This window comes from Oncorhynchus tshawytscha, linkage group LG28 (assembly GCF_018296145.1).
Source record: "Oncorhynchus tshawytscha isolate Ot180627B linkage group LG28, Otsh_v2.0, whole genome shotgun sequence".
Lineage (NCBI taxonomy): Eukaryota > Metazoa > Chordata > Actinopteri > Salmoniformes > Salmonidae > Oncorhynchus > Oncorhynchus tshawytscha.
Window position 1 is genome coordinate 32,742,471 of NC_056456.1, and position 22,759 is coordinate 32,765,229.

The 22,759-nt window shown below is 41.7% G+C and overlaps 1 protein-coding gene across 1 annotated transcript; it reads right to left on the reverse strand.

Moving 5' to 3' along the window:
• Window positions 1–2: 2 nt before the first annotated feature.
• Window positions 3–22,602, reverse strand: LOC112226381 (probable ATP-dependent DNA helicase HFM1). Its single transcript, XM_042307868.1, has 40 exons — window positions 22,287–22,602; window positions 21,712–21,806; window positions 21,473–21,585; window positions 20,970–21,258; window positions 20,394–20,662; window positions 18,619–18,660; window positions 18,433–18,503; window positions 18,210–18,342; window positions 17,820–17,971; window positions 17,402–17,479; window positions 17,019–17,174; window positions 15,827–16,027; window positions 15,630–15,718; window positions 15,479–15,522; window positions 15,239–15,340; window positions 13,039–13,184; window positions 11,474–11,568; window positions 10,280–10,413; window positions 9,902–9,949; window positions 9,700–9,780; window positions 9,383–9,474; window positions 9,118–9,224; window positions 8,979–9,026; window positions 8,736–8,833; window positions 8,476–8,610; window positions 7,997–8,082; window positions 7,684–7,767; window positions 7,316–7,473; window positions 4,792–4,895; window positions 4,403–4,609; window positions 4,195–4,272; window positions 3,950–4,074; window positions 3,614–3,696; window positions 3,392–3,498; window positions 3,174–3,263; window positions 2,283–2,969; window positions 2,096–2,168; window positions 1,769–1,874; window positions 556–695; window positions 3–433 (listed from the first exon to the last, which is right to left on the reverse strand). Exons 2-40 carry the CDS (start codon window positions 21,780–21,782, stop codon window positions 367–369), a joined length of 4,989 nt encoding a protein of 1,662 aa, XP_042163802.1. The 5' UTR covers window positions 21,783–21,806; window positions 22,287–22,602; the 3' UTR covers window positions 3–366.
• Window positions 22,603–22,759: the final 157 nt, after the last annotated feature.

The following is a 22,759-nucleotide window of genomic DNA, read 5'->3' on the forward strand; positions in this document are numbered from 1 at the left end:
TTGTGAGCACAGGAAGTGCAGCTACAAGCTGCAATTTAAAGACAGTCCACTAAAGGGAATAAAACACCATTATATGGTCCATGACACCATTACTATTGCTCTCTACACCCTCAGACTTCCTCTGAATAAATATTGTGTTCATTTAATAAAGTACACAAAATATTACATTTTTGGAATCCTGCTAAAGAAGATTGAAAGTTCATACTCCTAGATAAACATTTTCAAATAGGACCAACAGTAAATCTAACAGTGAATCCCAAACAACAAACAGTATAAATAACAGTATAACAAAATTACATACACAATAACATGACAAATCACCATGAAACATTATCATGGAAATAGTGCATACAACTACAAACACTACTAAAATAGTCCATCAAATATCCCCATGAATGCCTCCACTTCCTTGCTGTAATCCTCTCCCTGGAGCCTGCAATGAAGATGAATGCTGTCTGTCAATGATATAAAGTTCATTCATAATCATGATTTAAATTAGTATGTATTAAAAAAGTTAAGAAAATTAAATATTATTTCTCTATAGTCCCTCCTTACCTTTTGCCAGTCACAGTGTCATTGTTTGGGGTAGTCGTCTTTGAGAAGAAATCAAACCGTTGTCCCAGGGGGGGCAAGCTAGTGTCAGTCTGTTTTGGGAAGGAGGGTGGTGCTTTCATGGGGGGTTCACTGAATGTCCTCTGCAGAGGGCAAAGATGTGTGTTTTAGACTACTTTTCAAATGTGTACTGAAACAAATGGGCTGCTAAACCTAAAAACATAACATTGCTATGCCCTGCTATCTTTGATTTCAAAGCATGTGAATTGTGTGATGAAAGGTAACTTTTCCTTCTACACTCAGTGGCCAGTTTATTAGGTACAACCATCTCAATGGGCAGGACCACTCTTTTACTCCAGAACAGACGGAATTCTTTGGGGCATGGATTCTACAAGGTATTGCATTCAATCTTTGCTCAATTGGTATCAAGGGACCGAAGGTGTGCCAGGAAAACATTCCCCACACTATTTCACAATTGGGGAGGATGGGTCCATGGACTCATGCTGCTTACGCCAAATCCTGACTCTGCCATCAGTACGACGCAACAAGAACCAGGATTTGTCGAACCAGACAATATTTTTCCACTCGTCAATTGTCCAGTGTTGGTGATCACACATCAACTTGAGCCGCTTCCTCTTATTTTTAGCTGATAGGAGTGTAACCCGGTGTGGTTGTCTGCTGCAATAGCCCATCCGTGACAAGTACAGCCGAGTTGTGTGTTCCGAGATGCCGTTATTTGCTGATTCTTGCCATTCTCCTTCGACCTCTCATAAACAAGCTGTTTTCACCCACAGGACTGCCGCTGACTGGATGTTTTATGTTGGTTTCACCATTCTCGGTAAACCCTAGACACTGTCGTGTGTGAAAAGCCAAGGAGGCCGACTGTTTCTAATACTGGAACCGGCGAGCCTGGCACCGACGATCCTACCACTCTCAAAGTCGCTTAGGTCACTTGTTTTGGACACTAACGTTCAGTCAAACAGTAACTGAATGCCTTGATGCCGGTCTTTCTGCTTTATATAGCAAGCCACGGCCACGTGACTCACAGTCTGTAGGAGCAAACCATTTTTGTGAACAGGGTGGTGTACCTAATAAACTGGACACTGACTGTATATAAGAACAGAAGCCTTGGCTTTGTCTGCTGTCAATTTCATGTTGACCTCAGATCCAGCATTGAAATAAAGTTAACTGACACTATGGGTAGATAGTAACTCACTGTGGCCTTGTTGTCAGAGTGGCTCCAGCTAGCAGTAGCCTGGGAGTTGTGTGGTCTGACTGGGAGAGTAGTAACTGGTATCTGAGAAACAACTGGGGAGGTTGACCTGAGACACACAAATCATTACATAACATTGCTAATCAATTGATCAGGGTCACATTTATCAAGTATTTGCAACAGTACCAAGTTCCTTCCTACTGACGTCTCTTCAACCAGAAACCAGTTTTGCCCGCTGGGATAGACGATAGATGTTTAATTCAGTGAAATGACAGGGGTTTGACAGCTTGTGGAACTGTGAAGTCCTAGTTTGTTACGAGCTGAGCTCACCTGAGTGGGGAATTGGATGTAGTGAAGCGGGGTTTGGGCAGTAAGGAAATGGATGGTAGTGGTGTGGAGTTTCCTGAAAACATCAATACATTGAACTATTAAATCATTTGCCCCACTGAAAAAGCATGAACAAAGAAATTACATTTTTAACATTGATATGTTCAAAAATGGCTCCCTGTTAGAATACCTTTTGGCCTATCACAGTCCAGGTCCACCCCTTTAGTTTTAGCAACAGTGGTGCATGGCTTCTCGTTGGCATGCACCAAGTTGTCATCGTCAAAATCATCCCACTCGTCTCCCAGGTCAAAGGTCACGCTGGGGGTGATTGACGATGAGAAGAAACCACTGTCGTCGGTCAAGTCTACAATGGAACTCTGAGAAAAAGACCTGCTCTGGTTTTGGGGGGTACTGTTACCCCTGCTCTGGGTTTGGGCGGTGCTTTGACTCAGAGGGTAACTCCTGCACTGGCTCTGGGGGGTGCTGTGGCTCTGAGGGTAACTCCTGCTTTGGGGGGTGCAGTGACTCTGTGGGTAACATCTGCTCTGGTTCTGAGAGATACTTTGGGAGTAACCCCTGCTTTGGGGTGTGCTGTGACTCTGAGGGTAACCCTGCTCTGGCTCTGGGGGTGCTGTGGCTCTGAGGGTAACTCCTGCTCTGGCTCTGGGGGTGCTGTGGCTCTGAGGGTAACTCCTGCACTGGCTCTGGGGGTGCTGTGGCTCTGAGGGTAACTCCTGCTCTGGCTCTGGGGGTGCTGTGGCTCTGAGGGTAACCCCTGCTCTGGCTCTGGGGGTGCTGTGGCTGCTCTGGCTCTGGGGGGTGCTGTGGCAGACGGATCTTCCATCGTAGGCATTGGGCTTCCTCCATATTAAAGTGCCTTAAAACAAAAATATGGATTGGTTATGATTATGAGAACACGTTATTGTCTGTTTGCAGTAAATTTGAAGGAAGTAGTCTACTCGAAAATAATCTGTGTGTACATTTTATTGAATCTACAATAGGTCTATTTCATGGAATCGTGGGATATAACAGTTCAAAAACAACAGTATGACAGTTTTTTTTTGTAACTGAGACGTCCTACTTTGTGACTCCGTAAGGGTCGGAAGTTGAACAGGTGGTGGTTTCAAATCTCCCGTTGTCTGAGATATGTCTTCCAGGTAGTCATTATACTCTGTAGACACACACATATGTTCAGTTACTCCTCTCAAGTGTCCATTTAGCACCCTTTCACTACCACACTGCTGTATTGAAGGTGAATGGAGTTAGAAGCCTCTAGAAGCATTTCGATACTAAACATACCATGGCCATAGGTCACAACATAAGCCATCTCTTTGGGTGTTGCAAAGTCCTCAGCTGAATCTACACTCTGTGGTCTTGCTAAAGCGCCATACTGGTTACCTTCATACCTTCAAAACAAGTTAAGAAAAGATTTGGAATGTGTCAGATACAGTTTGGATTAGTAATCAATTAACTCCAAGCTAATTAACTGCATCTATGTTTTGGGTAAAGGAGGGTACGTACCTAGAAGAAGCAGGTAGGATTGGCTTAGGTGAATAAGAGAACTGTTGCATGTTCGCAGCTCCCATCCCGCCATTCATTCTCATCTAAAGGAACCAGCAACAGGGAGATGAAACATTAATTCAGGTAAAAGTTCCTCGTTCAGTTAGTCGATGACAAATCAGCAAATGATCATGAAACACGTGTCACTCGTCACTAACTTCAATGCATGATTTATGTGACGGTATGAATAAGTATTTTGTTCTGAGCCTCTCACACTCTCTCTCTCAAATTAGAATTTTAGCCCAAAGGGGTTATATTTTAAACAACCGCTGCAGCTGTTGTCAGTTGTTCTCCCACCTTGAGGCGTTTGACTGGTGTCTCCGTCAGTGTGTCACTCCTGGTCTTCAGGTCTTGGAGGTAGGAGGTGAAACTCGAATGCTGATTCATCTGCCTTTTCAGGACCCCCGACCCTCCATTTTTACCTGGGAAACAGATAGGAGGAAATTGAAAAAACAAATGTAATCATTTGTGAATAAACAATTTGAATGATTCTAAGTGTCAATTGAGCAATGGAGAGTTTGAGGACAAAAAACTTGACTCACAGCAGTCGTGGCCACATTGATCCTTGTTTTTGCATAAGTGGTTACATTGTCTTTTGCCTGGATCTGATTGTGAGGAATCTGTATTTCAGTGAGGGAAAAAAAAGATATCGGAAGTTGGGTTAAAAAAACAACAACAGTCCTTGTGAGTCCGCAATACAACTTAGCAATAGCTCAAAGTATACAAATGTAAGGTATTGAATAAGTCTACCCTTTTCTGTGGCACATGTGGATGTGGAGTTTCTCTTCTGTGTTTGCTGAGCTGTTGGCTGTGTTCTCTGTGTTGCACCCTGTGATCTCTGAGCATTAGCCTGTGCTTGCTGCACGGTGTTATGTTGCTCAGGTGCGAGTGATTCAGCTCCGTACCTCTTCGGTCCAGAGAAGAAGGGACTAAACTTCTGTTGAATGTCCAACCCCACTGAAGAGAGGAAGATCAATGTAGTTAATAGAATATATTCTTACTTTTCATAAATCTCAATTAAACAATTCCACTCTACTTAAACTGCCTTTTACAAGTTTGAAGCAGTTTGTAGAAATGTATTTGATCACAAATCTATAATAAAAGTGAGAGAAAAATGTCCTGATAGTTAGCTGCCTGACCGTATTCTGAGCTGACCAGATTCACATTGATCTCCTCTCCTTTGGAGGCTTTCGCCACTTCGATCTTTTTTGACCAGCTTCCCGACTTCAACAGCATCAAGTCTCTGGACGAACACACAACACAGTCACTCTCCATTTCATCACTCTTTCCCTTTCTTGGTCTTGCTCTCTTTCTTTCACTGTTTTCCCTGTCTGAGTGTATGACGATAACACTTTACCTAAAGCCTGCAGGCAGGAATCATCAACTAGATTCAGCCGCGGGACGATTTTCTTTCTTGAGCGGATGGCCAGGGGTCCAGAACATAATTAAGCAATAAGGCCCAAAGGGGGTGTGGCATATGGCCAATATACCGTGGCAACGCAGAGTGCCTGGATACAGCCCTTTGCCGTGGTATATTGACCATATACCACAAACCTCTGAGGTGCCTTGTTGCTATTCTAACCTGGTCACCAACAAAATTAGCAATAAAAATAGCTTTTGTCATACCCGTGGTATACGGTCTGATATACCGCGGCTGTTAGCCAATCAGCATTCAGGCAGGCCTCGAACCACCCACTTTATAATTACAAATCATTTTTAGACCACATATTGACTGCAAGAATCCCAAACAAATATAATGTTTGATTAAAACATAATCATTTCAAACCCTGTTTACATTTGTATAAGATCACGTGTCTCCCTTTTATGGGTGGGAATACCTGGAAAGGATTCCTTAAATTAAAACCACTTGCAGCTATTTCTTGGTGTTTTTACTGTGAAAACTCACAGCAAAATTAACAGATATTAATAAATAGTACCAGTCAAAAGTTTGGACACACCTACTCATTCAAGGGTTTTTCATAATTTTTTACTATTTTCTACATTGTAGAATAATGGTGAAGACATCAACTATGAAATAACACATATGAAATCATGTAGTAACCAAACATTTTTATTTTATATTTGAGATTCTTCAAAGTAACCAACCTTTGCCTTGATGACAGCTTTGCACACTTTCGCTCAACCAGCTTCACCTGGAATGCTTTTCCAACAGTCTTGAAGGAGTTTCTATATACGCTGAGCACTTGTTGGCTGCTTTTCCTTCACTGTGGTCCAACTCATCCCAAACCATATCAATTGGGTTGAGGTCAGGTGATTGTGAAGGCCATGTCATCTGATGCAGCACTCCCTCACTCTGCTTCTTGGTCAAATAGCCCTTACACAGCCTGGAGGTGTGTTGGGTCATTGTCCTGTTGAAAAACAAATGATAGTCCCACTAAGCACAAACCAGATGTGATGGCGTATCGCTGCAGAATGCTGTAGTAGCCATGCTGGTTAAGGGTGCCTTGAATTCTAAATAAACCATAGACAGTGTCACCAGCAAAGCACCCCCACACCATCACACCATCTCTTCCATGCTTCAAAGTGGGAACCACACATGCAGAGATCATCTGTTTACCTACTCTGCGTCTCACAAAGACACGGCGGTTGGAATCAAAAATCTAACATTTGGACTCATCAGACCAAAGGACAGATTTCCACCGGTCTAATGTCCATTTCTCGTGTTTCTTGGCCTAAGCAAGTCTCTTCTTAATTTTGGTGTCCTTCAGTAGTGGTTTCTTTTCAGCAATTCGACCATGAAGGCCTGATTCACGCAGTCTCCTCAGAACAGTTGACGTTGATGTGTCTGTTACTTGAACTCTGAAGCATTTATTTGGGCAGCAATTTCTGAGGCTGGTAACTCTAATGAACTTATCCTCTGCAACAGAGGTAACTCTGGGTCTTCCTTTCCTGTGGCGGTCCTCATGAGAGCCAGTTTCATCATAGCTCTTGATGGTTTTTGAGACGGCACTTTCAAAGTTCTTAACATTTTCCGCATTGACTGACCTTCATGTCTTAAAGTAACGATGGACTGTCGTTTCTCTTTGCTTATTTGAGTTGTTCTTGCCATAATATGGACTTGGTCTTTTACCAAATAGGGCCATCTTCTGTATACCCCCCTACCTTGTCACAACACAACTGATTGGCTCAAACGCATTAAGAAGGAAATAAATTCCACTATTTAACTTTTAACAAGGCACACCTGTTAATTGAAATGCATTTCAGGTGACTACCTCATGAAGCTGGTTGAGAGAATACCAAGAGTGTGCAAAGCTGTCACCAAGGCAAAGGGTGGCTACTTTGAAGAATCTAAAATATTACATGTGTTATTTCATAGTTTTGATGTCTTCACTATTATTCTACAATGTAGAAAATAGTAAAAATAAAGAAAAACCCTTGAATGAATATTAGTATTTATTTTTTGCTCAAACTTGGGGGCCAAATAAAACCCCATGGGCCAATTTCAGCCCGTTGGAGAACCCTGCCTGCAGGTATAATGCTTTATAACTTGTTATCATGTATGAACCTTTAAAACAACTTACAATACGCTTTTAACAAGTTGTCTCTACAGGCAAGCTTTAGATAAAGTGTGTCTCTATACATGTATCAGTCTGTGTGTGTGTGTCTCCGTGTGACTCGAAATGTGCATCCTCCTTATCTTACGTGAGTTTTTGCAGGAAGACCACGTTGTTGTCACAGTCCCCGAGGATCATGGTGACATAGTGGTGGTCAGGAGCAGTTCTCTTTGACAGCAGCTGTTCGTGGTTCTTCACGTTCACAGTCACGACAATCTCTGCGGTGGCGACGTTGTATCTTGGAAGCTAAAACACGAGAAATAAAAAATTTAATCACAGGTTGTTGGGGAGATGTATTAATTGATCAGTAATTGAAAAAAATACTCAGCTGTAATATTAAATGATATGTGTGGAAAAAAAAATTGGTTTTGTCCCGACACCAAATATTGCTACAGTGATTAATCTTGATCACCTTTTCCGTTCTAACAAAAAGTCAACCAAAGCAAAGGTTTTTACCTGCTCCAAACAAGCTTCATACTTGGGTAGATTGATGATAGCCTCTCTGATTTGGTTTCCGAATGGAGGATGTCTGTTGACGATCTAGACAGCAAATATTTGCATTTATTGTATGTGAAAGCACTTTGTGACGACTCTTGACGTAGAAAGGGGCTTTATGAACAACATTTGAAAGACTGATTTAATTGAAAGCCATGAAACGGCATTTTTGTTTCAGTGGGTATGTCAATAAACCATGGAGAAATTGAAACAACAGGGTGTTTAAATTAATTACTTTGTTTGTTATAGTCATCTATAGAGGCTGCATGCTCACCAGCTCCAGTTCCCTGGCGTTGGTCTTCTCTATCTTACTGAAGGTGGTGAGCCCAGCGTTCACCATGGCGGCTGAAAGAGTCAACCCTGGAACAGATAGTCATCTGTGCCTTTACAGACATATATATAGTTATACTATAAATACAATCTCATTTATCATTTTAAAATCAGCCTCATTATTACATTTCTAATTTAGCAGACTTACAGTGGGTGCATACACTTTCATACTGGTCCCCTGCGGGAATTGAACCCACAACCTTGGCGTTACAAGCACCGGGCTCTACCAACTGAGCTACACAGGACCACTATATTTCTATGCTCACAGCAACTATACTACTTTAATTTGTCTAGGAATAAATCATTTGGTCAATGGATTTCTTAAAAAGGGTCTCTGAACAAAGTAACAGCATAGTAACTATTAACTACACATTTTCAACAAGCATTGACAGTATTTTTTGACATGTTTCAATGTCTTCCTACCTATTTTCTCCAGCTGCTTTGAGACGTAAGGAGAGTTCTCCCACAGCTTGGCACTGAAGCACTTGGCCAGTATCAGGGAGTTGAGCAGAGCAGAGAAGCCTGTCTTGGAGCGCTGGTTTAGAAACTCTGCCAAACCTGGTTCGTAATCAAAACACATCTTGGATCAAAGAGTGTTTTTTTTCAAAGAAAGCTTGCTTATCAGACAAGGCTCAATGCAAATCATCTTCTACTATCAAAATGTTAAGTGATTGATGACTTACATCTGCTGATTCGGACTCCATTCCGGAAGATTCTACCGGTGTCTTGTGTGAGTCCAAACTCTTGAATTGGAATGGAGCCAAACTGGGCCTGAATCAAGCTGAGGTGGAAGACGGGTATTGTGGGAAAGAGACGAAGTTCAAGAAAATTCTTTTGAGATTCACCCAAAGAGAATACATGGTGGCGTCAATGTCATCCTCCATCTTCTCATGTTGGTACACTGTACGGGCCACTGCTCGACTTACCAGTTCACCTTCATCTCATTGTTTTTGATCTTTCCCTCCATGGGATACCTGGAGAAAAAAGCCCAGATAAGAGCATTTACATTTGTTGTATATGTCACTTCACCTCTTCTTCCAATGTATCATTGAATTGTACTCTAACCTGATGGTGATCCTGTTCTTGTCCTTGTTCAACGTGTTCAGGGTTCTCTTCTCGTTCACTCTCAGCTGCACGTCAGTGAACTCTCTGCCCTTCGCCATCAATTCTATCTGTGTGAAGAAGAGCCAGCTTCCATTTCAGTGGGATTCTACTCAATGCATCTTTTATCATTTCCTATGTAACAAACAACACAATACAGAAACTCAATAAAAACAGTGTATGTGCATATGAGACATGCTACAGTGTTACATTATTACTGTATACCTACCAGCTCAGGTAAGGTCTCAGTGCCAGTCACCTTGCTGAACTGCTTCATGGTGTCAAATGCCACACAGTACCTGGCCATCAACCTGCCTGCCTCTGTAGGGGATGAGCACAATTACACATGTCAAGAAGAGAACAGACTTGAGTACAACGACTTTTCGATGCTGGAAAGCAAATGTAGGAGATATCTGTATTGAATAAAACCAAACATGTACAGGGTTTGTTAGTTGTTGTACACCTCACACTGATTATAATTAATGAAACAAACAGTAAAAGGCCATAGAAGCCACGCAAAAAACAAAATGGGTTGCTGCTCTCAACCTGTAGCTTTGATGTTGACATCCTCATCCATGGAGACCAGACCAATGGAGGCCAGGGAGTTCAGGTTCTTCAGACAGAGCTCTGGAGCAGAGAGTATAGAGAGACATAATACAGTTAGTTACTACACAAACACATGATAGAGATATTCTGTGTTTTCAGATACGAAGTCCATATTAACAAAGAAAACACAGGAATGCCACACCTTGCAATTTGGCTTCGATCCCACATCGGTCCAAGTCGGTGGAAAAACCTGCAACAAAAAGTATAGACAGGTGTTTTCTCACGTATGATCTGCCAATGTATGTCTGTGACATTTGAGAAACTGTTGTAAGGATGTAGTGAGATATTCTAAGTACATGCTATTAACTGAACTATAATAAGTTAGCATCCATGTTAACAATCTAACTGTTGACTACTGCTGAAATAGATTGTTAGCATGGGTGCTAGGCTAACTCGTTCATACTGAAATAGCCGAGCATCCATGCTAACGATGTAGCTGACTGACGGGTGCAGAAATAGACTAGCATCCATGCTAATGATGCTGGCTATCGCTAATAATGACAGGGTGATGTGTACTTACCGTAGTGTTTGGGGTTCTTCAGTGCTCTGATGTAGAGGAAGGTGGAGCGGATCCAGTCCAGGGCCATGTTGACGTCTGAGATGGTGTGGAGGACGATCTCAGCGTTCAGGTGCTCCACAAGGTGGGTGTGCAGACTGAGGAGGAGGACAAAAATACTTCAACCTCAATGTGAACCACAAAAGTGTATGATATCAAACAGAGATTTAAAGAAAGGTACCGGTCTATGTAGTCGAACAATCATCACCACAATGTACTGTATCATACAAATTAATGTAAAACCAAATCATAAGCTACACTCTGAAACAAGTGTTGAGGAACTTTGACACTACAGTCGTGGTGAAAAGTTTTGAGAATGACAAATATTAATTTCCACAAAGTTTGCTGCTTCAGTGTCTTTAGATATTTTTGTCAGATGTTACTATGGTATACTGAAGTATAATTACAAGCATTTCATAAGTGCCAAAGGCTTTTATTGACAATTACATGAAGTTGATGCAAAGAGACAATATTTGCAGTGTTGACCCTTCTTTTTCAAGACCTCTGCAATGCTGTCATGCTGTCAATTAACCTCTGGGCCACATTCTGACGGATGGCAGCCCAGTCTTGCATAATCAATGCTTGGAGTTTGTCAGAATTTGTGGGTTTTTGTTTGTTCACCCGCCTCTTGAGGATTGACCACAAGTTCTCAATGGGATTAAGGTCTGGGGAGTTTCCTGTCCATGGACCCAAAATATCTATGTTTTGTTCCCCGAGCCACTTAGTTATCACTTTTGCCCTATGGCAAGGTACTCCATTATGCATGAAAAGGCATTGTTCATCACCAAACTGTTCCTGGATGGTTGGGAGAAGTTTCTCTCGGAGGATGTGTTGGTACCATTCTTTATTCATGGCTATGTTCTTAGGCAAAATTGTGAGTGATCCTACTCCCTTGGCTGAGAAGCAACCCCACACATGAATGGTCTCAGGATGCTTTACTGTTGGCATGACACAGGACTGATGGTAGCGCTCACCTTGTCTTCTCCGGACAAGCTTTTTTCCGGATGCCCCAAACGATGGGAAAGGGGATTCATCAGAGAAAATGACTTTACCCCAGTCCTCAGCAGTTCAATCCCTGTACCTTTTGCAGAATATCAGTCTGTCCCTGATGATTTGTGAAAATGTACATTTGACTGTAGAAGTAATCCATCACTATACCTGCTCTCAATAATTTCTGCCCCATTCATGAACTGCATGTACTTGTCTTTGGTGTGAGTCTTGGTCATGATCACTGCGGTTGCTGACGTATCAAACTGGAGAGGAAAATAATTCAGAGTCAAAGCCTTACATCAAATCAATGGACCGTCCACTTTCAGTGACACTGCTGCCATGGATACAGTGCCTTGCAAAAGTATTCAGATCCCTTGGTTACAAAGTGGGATTAAAATCGATTTAATTGTCATTTTTGTCAAAAATCTACACAAAATACTCTGTAATGTAAAAGTGGAAGAAAACATTTACACTACTGTTCAAAATGTTTGGGTCACTTAGAAATGTCTTTGTTTTTGAAAGAAAAGCCATTTTTATTGTCCATTAAAATAACATCAAATTGATCAGAAATACAGCGCAGACGTTGTTAATGATGTAAATGACTATTGTAGCTGGAAACGACTGATTTTTAATGGAATATCTACATAGGCGTACAGAGGCCCATTATCAGCAACCATCACTCCTGTGTTCCAATGGCACGTTGTGTTAGCTAATCCAAGTTGATTATTTTAAAAGACTAATTGATCATTAGAAAACCCTTTTGCAATTATTTTAGCTGTTGTTCTGATTAAAGAAGCAATAAAATTGGCCTTCTTTAGACTAGTTGAGTATCTGGACATCAGCATTTGTGGGTTCGATTACAGGCTCAAAATGACCAGAAACAAAGACCTTTCTTCTGAAACTCGTCAGTCTATTCTTGTTCTGATTAATGAAGACTATTCCATGTGAGAAATTGCCAAGAAACTGAAGATCTCACACAACGCTGTGTACTAGTTCCTTCACAGAACTCAAACTGGCCCTAACCATAATAGAAAGAGGAGTGGGAGGCCCCGGTGCACAACTGAGCAAGAGGACAAGCACATTAATTAGAGTGTCTAGTTTGAGAAACAGACGCTTCACAAGTTCTCAACTGGCAGCTTCATTAAATAGTACCCGCAAAACAATGTCAACAGTGAAGAGTTCCTCTGTCCAGTGGCTGTGTTCTTTTGCCCATCTTCATCTTTTATTTTTATTGGCCAGTCTGAGATATGGCTTTTTCTTTGCAACTCTGCCTAGAAGGCCTGCGTCCCACAGTCGCCTCTCCACTGTTGACGTTGAGAATGGTGTTTTGCTTTACACCGCATTCAGATTTGAAAATACAGAATGGGCACTGGCTACAAATCAGGCAAAGGTAGTTGAAACGTCATAATGAATAGAACACTTTGTAATTACCTAATTTCAAATAGTTTTTCCCACTGCATAGCGGGCAACTAGTTTTGCTGGGGCGGCAGGTAGCCTAGTGGTTAGAGTATTGGCCAGTAACCGAAAGGTTGCTAGATCGACAAATGTGTTGTTCTACCCCTGAACAAGACAGTTAACCCACTAGGCCATCATTGTAAATAAGAATTTGTTCTTAACTGACTTGCCTAGTTAAATAAAGGTAAAATATAAAAATAGGAGCTGGTTTTGGACTATGATTTGTAACCTGTGGTGCTAAGGATGCTGGGACTAGAGTGCGTGTCTGCAATCTGTACCTGTGGCCGGCCTGCTCGGCCAATCATCTGCAGCATGTCGGCGTCGCTGTACTCCTTGCAGGCTCCACCGATGTAGTGCATGGTGGACTTGATCACCACCAGGTGGGCTGGCAGGTTCACCCCCATCGCCAGAGTACTGGTTGTAACTAAGAAACCACATACACTGCCTTCAGAAAGTATTCATATCTCTTGACAGCCTGAATTCAAAATGATTTGTTTTATTTTTTAAATCCCCTCTCACCCATCTACACACAATGGCAATGCCCTCCTGCACAAAGCGAGGTCCATACAGAAATGGTTTGTCGAGATCGGTGTGGAAGAACTTGACTGGCCTGCACAGAGCCCTGACCTCAACGAACACCTTTGTGATGAATTGGAACACCAACTGCGAGCCAGGCCTAATCGCCCAACATCAGTGCCCGACCTCACTAATGCTCGTGGACACAAAGATCAATGAGTAGATTTAGATAGCGGGAATCGATGAAGGGTTGATTGATGCAGTTGAAATTAATAATTTTAATTTGTATTTACTAAAAATAGGCAAGTAAGACCTTAGATAACTCAAGAAATCTGTCATTAATTTGGACTTTTTGCAACTGTCTAGGATGTTTGGTGCAGTATTTCTCAAGTGAAAAAATGGGCATGAGGACGAGTCGTCTCTCATTGAATGACAACAGGCATTTAATTGAAGAAGCCCTACTGTTGACCAATTGCCGACGAGGGGTCGTAGACTTCAGCTACCGACCTCGGCTTGCCTCAAGAAAAAAATGTTTGTTCGAATAGCTGAAAAAACCCTAGCTGAAGTCCAAAACGAACAAATCGCCACAAAATGTCATCACAATTTATGCACAAACTGTTTTGGCTGGGAAGCATGCAGACGCCTTTACATGCTGAACACACCGCTTGCGTCGCGTGCATTGCAAAATAAATGTATACATACATGTTATTAAATCATTGCACACACACTGCTCGAGCGACTGCATAGCCAGGCGCTAAAATAGAACTTGGTTTTATTTGAGAAGCTCAATGCGCTGCAAGTCCTGCCTCTCCCATCTCCTCATTGGTTTTTAGGAGCATATACCCACGTGGGTGATTGAAAGCTGAACTGAGGTCCACACTCCAGTCCCATCGGTAGTTGTAATGCACCTTAAAGATAGTTGCCATATAAAGTCCAAAGAAGAAAAAGAAGCCTGAAGGAAGGAGGAGAGATGGCGAGAAACAAATTTGATTTACCGTTTTATCTGTAGATTAATTGACAGAGTAAAGGACCTTATGCATTTCAACCTGCGTGTGTCCTGATCGCATCTGGTGTGGGTGAACAAAATCTACTTGTGCATGATGATGGTTTGGTCAGCATGTTAGGGCTCAGATACACCAACAGCATTTGCTGGACGAGCGTACTTAGCCCCTCTAAACTTGATTTGCGAACTGTGAGAAATGTCAGCAGTCAGACGTCTACAGTGTGTGGTCCAACATGCTGACCAGACCGCTCGTGCGCATGTTGATTTTGTCCACCCAAACCAGACGCGGTCATGACACGCAGGTTGAAATATCAAAACAAACTCTGAACAAACTATATTAATTTGGGGACAGGTCGAAAAGCATTAAACTTTTATGGCAATTTAGCTAGCTAGCTTGCTGTCGCTAGCTAATTTGTCCTGGGATATAAACATTGGGTTGTTATTTTACCTGAAACATTGGGTTGTTATTTTACCACAAGATCCTCTACTCTGACAATGAATCCACAGATAAAAGGGTAAAAGTTTGTTTCTAGTAATCTCTCCTCCTTCAGGCTTCTTCTTTGGACTTTATATGGCGTTCGGCAACCAACTTTAAGGTGCACTACCGACTGGACTGGAGTGTGGACCTCAGTTCATCTTTCAATCACCCACGTTGGTTTAGATGCTCCTAAAAACCAATGAGATGGGAGAGGCAGGACTTGCAGCGCATCAAGCGTCAAAAATAGAACCAAGTTCTATTTTAGCTCCTGGCTAAGCAGACGCCCGATGACGCTCGAGCAGTGTGTGTGCAATGATTGAATAACATGTATGTGTACCTTTATTTTGCAAAACGCTTATATTGTAAAACGCATCGCGCTGAACGACGGGCAGACGAACGCTAGATCCACATAACGTTGCAATGTGCGAGTGCCTTTACACAGTACAGGCAGGTCTCCCATGGTGACGGTCCTAATGCTTACACAGTACAGGCAGGTCTCCCATGGTGAAGGCCTCTTCAATCACCTTCCTGTCTGACACGTCTACCCCGGCGTGGTGGAAACCAACCCCAAACGTCACCAGGTCTGGAATAGAGAAAACGCCGGGCTAGTGATTTCACATTCTAATGCAATAATAGTTATATTCAAATCAATGAGAAATGTTTGCCTACATGATACAGAAGAGAAGGAATATAAATTATTAACCCTAAATTATCCACCAACCTCTGAGTTTTGAGTCCAGGAGAGAGTTTGCATACTTCATCAACCTGCAAACAGAAGATTCCAACAATTCAATCAGATCTAACTAAACAGTAAGACATTTGTATTGAGTACCTGTACATCTGTAGAGAATAAAAAAGTAAGTAGCTCAAACCGTTGTTTGTGCTCAATCCTCATGATGAACCTGGCATCCTTGGCCAGAACAGCAGCTGACTGCTGGACTCCTTTCCTTGTTGAGCAAAACTGTTTAAAAAAAAGAAAATCCCATGTGTGAGCTATTAACAATGGCAATACTTACAAATATGGTGCTGGTCATGTCTACATTTCAGACACACAAAGAGAGTTCCTCACAACAAGGGTTGGTTTCTGGTCCGAGTAGGTCTGGATGATGTTGGCCATCTTGTAGTTGAGTGACAGGTCGAACTTGAACTCAGTCTGGTTGCTGCTGCAGGGGAAACCCAGCACTACCTTCCTCAGTTTCACAGGTCTGTGACTCTCATCCATCTCCAGACAAGTAGCAGGGCCTCTGTTGTCACACAGCCAGTCTGCAATCTGCCATGTCAAACCATTGAACACAGTGAAGAGAGGGAATTTCTTAAAATAAATGCTCTGTTTAATGATAATTGGTAAATAGCAATACTTCCAAGACGCCTCCTCCTCTCCTTCGCTATTTACTATTCCCTTACTCTTTCTGAAGGAGACAGGACAGGACAGATAAGAACAACATATGGAGATCAGTGGAGGCTGAGGAAAGGACAGCTCATAATAATGGCTGAAATGGAGTCAATGGAATGGTATCAAATATGGTTTCCATGTGGTTGATACCATTCCATTGACTCCATTCCAGCCGTTGCTATGAGCCGTCCTCCCCTCAGCAGCCTCCACTGATGGAAATCAGTGGTGTAAAGTACTTAAGTAAAAATACTTTAAAGCACTACTATCTGTACTTTACTATTTATATTTTGACTCTTTTACTTCACTACATTCCTTAAGAAAATATTCTACTTCATACATTTTCCTTGACACCCAAAAGTACTCGTTACATTTTGAATGCTTAGCAGGACAGGAAAATAGTCAAATTCACTCACTTATCAACCAAACATCGCTGGTTATCCCTACTGCCTCTGATCTTGTGGACTCACTAAACACACATGCTTCGTTTGTAAATTAGGGCTGAAGGTTGGTGTGCCCCTGGATTTCCATAAAAAAATATTTAAAAAATAAAATGGTGCCACCTGGTTTGCTTAAAATAAGGAATTTGAAATTATTTATACATTTACTTTTGACACTTAAATATATTTTAAACCAAATACTTTTAGACTTTTACTCAAATAGTATTTTACTGGGTGTCTTTTACTTGAGCCATTTTCTATTAAGGTATCTTTACTTTTACTCAAGTATGAGAGTTGGGTACTTTTTCCACCACTGATAGAGATGCATTTATCAGAAAGGGAAAGAAGGACTATAGTGAAGGAAACCTCTTTAGAGTATTAGAATATCACCAAAGTGTGCCATGACCCCTCTTGGCCCCTCATCCACTTACATCCTTGATATTGGGGATGGTGGCAGAGACAGCCACAAATCTCATGGAGACATCCTCCTGGGGGTTCTCTGCTGCACGGAAGGCATGGACCGCCTTCATCCTGCTCACCACCACCTCTAGTGTCGCTCCACGCGTAGTGTCTTTCACCACGTGCACCTAGAAACACAGCCAAATTTGAGTGTATTTAGTTGTCAATTAAACACATAACATAATACTAGACAGATATGTACCACTAAGTTCAATGACAAATTTAAAAAACAATAGAACACAATCAGTCTGTCCAAGCTGTTTCGGAGTGTTATTTGACCAGGTCTACGGTTGCAGTGATACCTGAGGGAATTTTTAACAGAACATGAAGTAGCTACTTAGACATAAACACTGACCTCGTCAATAAGGAAAAGCCGGACCAACTGCAGCAGGCAGTTATCCCTCCACTTCCTGGTCATGCTGTCCCATTTTTCCTGGGAGGAACAGAGAAATGCGTCTGAGCTTTATCGAGAACTTGTTAAATGAAGTGTTAAATTAACAGTTGGTCAGTTATTGTTTAAAAAAAAATGAATATTCTAATTAATTATCTTGATATAACACAATGCATCCACAAAACAAAAATGTATCTATTCTCGTATACCCAAGCACTGTTTGCATGACAAACATGGGAATCCTGTCTGCTTATTCTTCAATGGATGGTTGCTATGGTCACAGGATCAGCCACATCATTCTGCTACATATCACACAGAAACAAAATGGCTGCTAGTGACGTGCTTTAATGCGACATGTACACTGGGATACATTGTCACTTACAGGTGTGGTCATGATGATATGGGCGTCCTGAATCTCAAAGAAGTCATCGATCTCTGTGTCTCCGGTCAGCTCCTTGCAGCTCAGGCCCAGAGGCTCGAATTTCTTCTTCCAGTCCTCAAAGCGCTGGCTGCATAGAGCTTTGATGGGGGCCACTGATGAGAATAACACTACATTTAATAAATACTTAAAATACAACATATACATTTTGAACACTTTGAAAGTGTGAATGTAATCAGGTCAAAAATGACATAGGTTAGCTAGCTTAACCCATACAGTAGCTTTAACTGGCTCTTGGTGTTTTAGATTGGCTGTTGATGTCTTAGTACATGTAATTTATTGCTTTTTAAAAAGATACTAAGAAACGGGTGGTCCTGATGTGACATTACTTACTATAAACAGCTTTGACGTTTCTCCAGGGCTCTGTGGTTTCCATCAGTAGGCGGATGATGGCCAACTCAAAGAGCACTGTCTTACCAGAACCAGTAGGAGCACAAGCCACAACGTTCTTTCCTGTGTAAAGAACCTGCAAAAAGCATTTTGTTCCAAGAAATCAATCACAGATATCGTTTTGATGATTAAGGTTGAAGATGGAATAAAGTGTAGTTGCACTTACATCATCCAGGGCTTTGGATTGGACGTAGTTGAAGTAAGGGAACTCTTTGAAGACAGATCTGAATTTTGCATCTGTGTTACTTTGATTAAGTATACAAACATATTCCAACTAAAATAGATTTGTAGATTTCGTTAAGATTAATGTATTTCAGCAGCAATTACTTGGGCTAAGGGTGAGAAAGGATACGGATTTCAGAGACTGGTCGGAGTATCCCAGGCCCAGAAGTACCTGATATGAAAACAATAAATCTGTATAAATGAATTTATATTTCAATATCCAAACCAAATTCCAGTCAAAGTGGGAGATTATTGGCCACCCCTAGTGGTAATTGTGTGCTATTACAGCCAAGAGGGCATTGGGTAGGGCTCACCTCGTTTCACCTCATCAAGCCCTAAAGAACAGTGACAGCTGCTGCCATGACCATTAAACCTGAGTACATTCTTCAGCTACAACACATCATGGCAATATAATATAAATAAATATATATATAACTACTGTTCGAAAGTTTGGGGTCACTTAGAAATGTCCTTGAAAGAAAAGCAATCTTTTTGCCCATTAAAATAACATCAATTTGATCAGGAATAGTGTAGACATTGTTAATGTTGTAAATGACTATTGTAGCTGAAAACGGCCGACTACATAGGCGTACAGAGGCCCATTATCAGCAACCATCACTCCTGTGTTCCAATTGATCATTAGAAAACCCTTTTGCAATTATTTTAGCATGGATGAAAACTGTTGTTCTGATTAAAGAAGCAATAAAACTGGCCTTCTTTAGACTAGTTGAGTATCTGGGCATTTGTGGGTTCAATTACAAGCTCAAACTGGCCAGAAACAAATACCTTTCTTCTGAAACTCATTTATTCTTGTTCTAAGAAATGGAGGAGGGGGAGGCCCTGGTGCACAACTGAGCAAGAACATTAGCGTGTCTAGTTTGAGAAAAAGATACCTCACAAGTTCTCAACTGGCAGCTTCATTAAATAGTACCTGCAAAACACCAGTCTCAACGTCAACAGTGAAGAGGCGACTCCGGGATGCTGGTCTTCTAGGCAGAGTTCCTCTGTCTGGTGTCTGTGTTCTCTTGCCCATCTTAATCTTTTTATTGGCCAGTCTGAGATATGGCTTTTTCTTTGCAACTCTGCTTAGAAGGCCAGCATCCCGGAGTTGCCTCTTCACTGTTGACGTTGAGACTGGTGTTTTGCAGGTTGAGGACTTGTGAGGCGTCTGTTTCTCAAACTAGACACTAATGTTCTTGTCCTCTTGCTCAGTTGTGCACCGGGGCCTCCCACTCCTCTTTCTGTCTGGTTAGAGCCAGTTTGCATTGTTCTGTGAAGGGAGTTTTTACACAGCGTTGTACGAGATCTTCAGGTTCTTGGCAATTTCTCATATGGAATAGCCTTCATTTCTCAGAACAAGAGTAGACTGACAAGTTCTTTGTTTCTGGCCATTTTGACCCTGTAATCAAACCCACAAACGCTGATGCTCCAGATACTCAACTAGTCTAAAGAAGGCCAGTTTAATTGCTTCTTTAAATCAGAACAACAGTTTTCAGCCGTGTTAACATAATTGCAAAAGGGTTTTCTAATGATCAATTAGCCTTTTAAAATGATAAACTTGGATTAGCTAACACAACATGCCATTGGAACACAGGAGTGATGGTTGCTGATAATGGGCCTCTGTACGCCTATGTAGATATTCCATTAAAAATCAGCCGTTTCCAGCTACAATAGTCATTTACAACATTAACAATGTATTTCTGATCAATTTGATGTTATTTTAATGGACAAAAAAACTTGCTTTTCTTTCAAAAACAAGGACATTTCTAAGTGACCCCAAAATAAATAAATAAATAAATAAATAAATATATAATATATATATATATAATATATATATATATATATATATATATATATATAAATATAATATAATATATATATATATTTCTGTCTGTGCTGTACTACCTTGTATCTGAAGGGGCTGGGGTGTCATGGGGAGGACGTTAGCCCTCTTGGTGCCCTTGTCCGGTGTATGCGGTGGGGGTCCCCGTGCTGCAGCCGGACCCAGCCCGCTGAGGGGGCTGGGGCCTGCTGCTGACTGTCTTGCCAGTCGAGGCTCTGTCGCCATGGAAACCTGGTTGAAGGTTTGCTGCTCTCTGGGTCTTGTCTGGCTGTGGCGGGTGTTCAAGTCTGCGCCACTGTTCAACACCTGACCAATGAGAGGTTTGAACAAACTGTAACGAGAACGAGATGATTTCATTAACGGGCAGATAGATCATAAGTGCTTGCAGTAATATCCCACATATCATGATGTAACTCGTACAGCCATATCTTTGATAAAGAAGATTACATTTCAGACGGGCTTTGCCAAATGTTCGATAAAGGATTATTATTAATTATTTTTTTACACTCATTACATTGCAAAACAATAGTATCTGAATAAGACACATGATTGGAGAAAAAAAAAGACAGCAACTGACATTTACTATGTATTCTGAATGCAAAGTATACACACTCATTAGCTTAATTTGAATGGTTTACCTTCTCCGTACAGGTGGGCTTTGGCTGAAGTCCAGAGGAAAATGTTTCTGCTCTAGCGCATGACCAGACTCCTGTGGGGTTTCAGTTCGACCTCTGCTGACCATTGTGGAACACTGGGACTTGTTCATGAAGTCTTCCTGAGACCAGAGAGCACACCCGCCCTGGCCCTCAGGTTCTTTTCCTCCATCACTGGTAATTTGATTAAAATCTGTGTTCTTTTGTATGAAACCATCACTGCCGACTGTTCTTTTCAAAGGGGGAATGAATTTCTTGGACCTCTGAGAGAAATCTGCATTGGAGGTGATAGAAGACATGATGATGTAATGACTGACAGGGACTGACATGACTTGAAGCAAAATCCTGACTCCTAGGGCCGGTGTCAGACCCAGATTAAGCCTAGTCTTAAAGAAAAAAAATTATGGTAAATGGATTTTAGTCTAGGACTATGCTTAATCTGGCTCCGGGAATCTGGCCCAGATTGAATCACCTCAAATGTAACTTACTGAATGATGAAAGATCCTCTGCCTCTTTTTGGATGTCCTGAGTGGCTGGAATCTGGGAGAGGGATGGAGGGGGTTCCAACTGCCAAGAACTCTGCTCTTGACAAAGTGGCTTTCTGGAGACAGGACCAAAGCAGGAAAAGGGTTGAGCAAGCGTCCTCCATAACAAGAGCACCGGTCCTAGCTAAATATGCATTTTGGAGGGCATGACTGTGGGATGCAGGTTGTTTCTGACAACTCACACTTTGTGGACAACTGGCCTCTCAAAGAACAAGTTATCCAGGGACAAAGTACACTCTTCTGAGTCCAACATCTTGCCAGTTCATGTAACAGTCATCTATAGAATTACAAAGTTAGATGTAATCATGGTATATGCAGCTGACACCTGACAGCCATTTCAGGGAGATGTTGCCACAACATGAGTCTTTGTAGGTTCTGCCTAGGTTTGCAGTAACTGGGAGGGATTGAATCAGTAGCCTGACTAGACCTCGTAAAATATCGTCATACTTTAAACCATAAATCGTTTTTGTGCTAAGGCCTCAGGTTGTTTTCAAAAGGTGTTGAAGACACTACATCAGATCAACGCAAGATGGCAGTCTTGTAATGGACCTAACAGTTCACTAGCTAGCAAGCTAACGGTAGCCAACTAGGCAGGCTAGTTCGCTCGCTTTCATGTAAGCGACTTATTTGACAAAATAACAGTTTATTATGACCATACGGATGACAATATGTTCATTCGTATTCCATTTCAAACTGACTAGTGGTGTGGAAATATATAATTCCGGTTGCTAGCTAAGTAAAGTACATTTTAGCCTACCAATTTCGATGTGGGCTAGCTAACTAGTCTTGAGCCTTGACTCCCAATGCTCTTCTCTCCGTCCGGGAGTTAGGACCGCTCAGAGGATTCAAACGATGCCTAACTAGTCATTATAATTCATATATCGTAAGGATTGAATTATAATCAAGCCGCTCAATAATGTACGATAGCTAGCTAGACAGTTCGTTTATGTATCTGACAACTAGCTAAACTTAAGCTAGGCTTTGAGCTAGCCAGCTGGTGATTGTCAGCTTGATTGATGTGCTGCGGCTGCCTCTTGACGCCAAAACGACGGACAGGTTTCAAAACAACCTGCTGTCAGATATAACCTACACATGAGGTACATTAACATGTGTATGGTATTTCAATATCCTATAAGATTATGATTGAAACATCTGTGTGTGTGTGTGGGGGGGCAAAATGTTGAACAGGTAAGAAAGAGTACACTCAGACACAACTGACTGTAACATTAA

Bases quoted from the DNA above. Each gene is read 5' to 3' on its own strand.
- LOC112226381 (XM_042307868.1), bottom strand. From the start codon at position 21,782: ATGTTGGACTCAGAAGAGTGTACTTTGTCCCTGGATAACTTGTTCTTT. The intron at 17,972-18,209 runs GTAAGTAATGTC...TATTCTCATCAG, and splicing joins AAACGTCAAAGCTGTTTATA to TGGCCCCCATCAAAGCTCTA. The intron at 7,768-7,996 runs GTGAGCATGCAG...TTTGCTGTCTAG, and splicing joins ACGCCAGGGAACTGGAGCTG to ATCGTCAACAGACATCCTCC.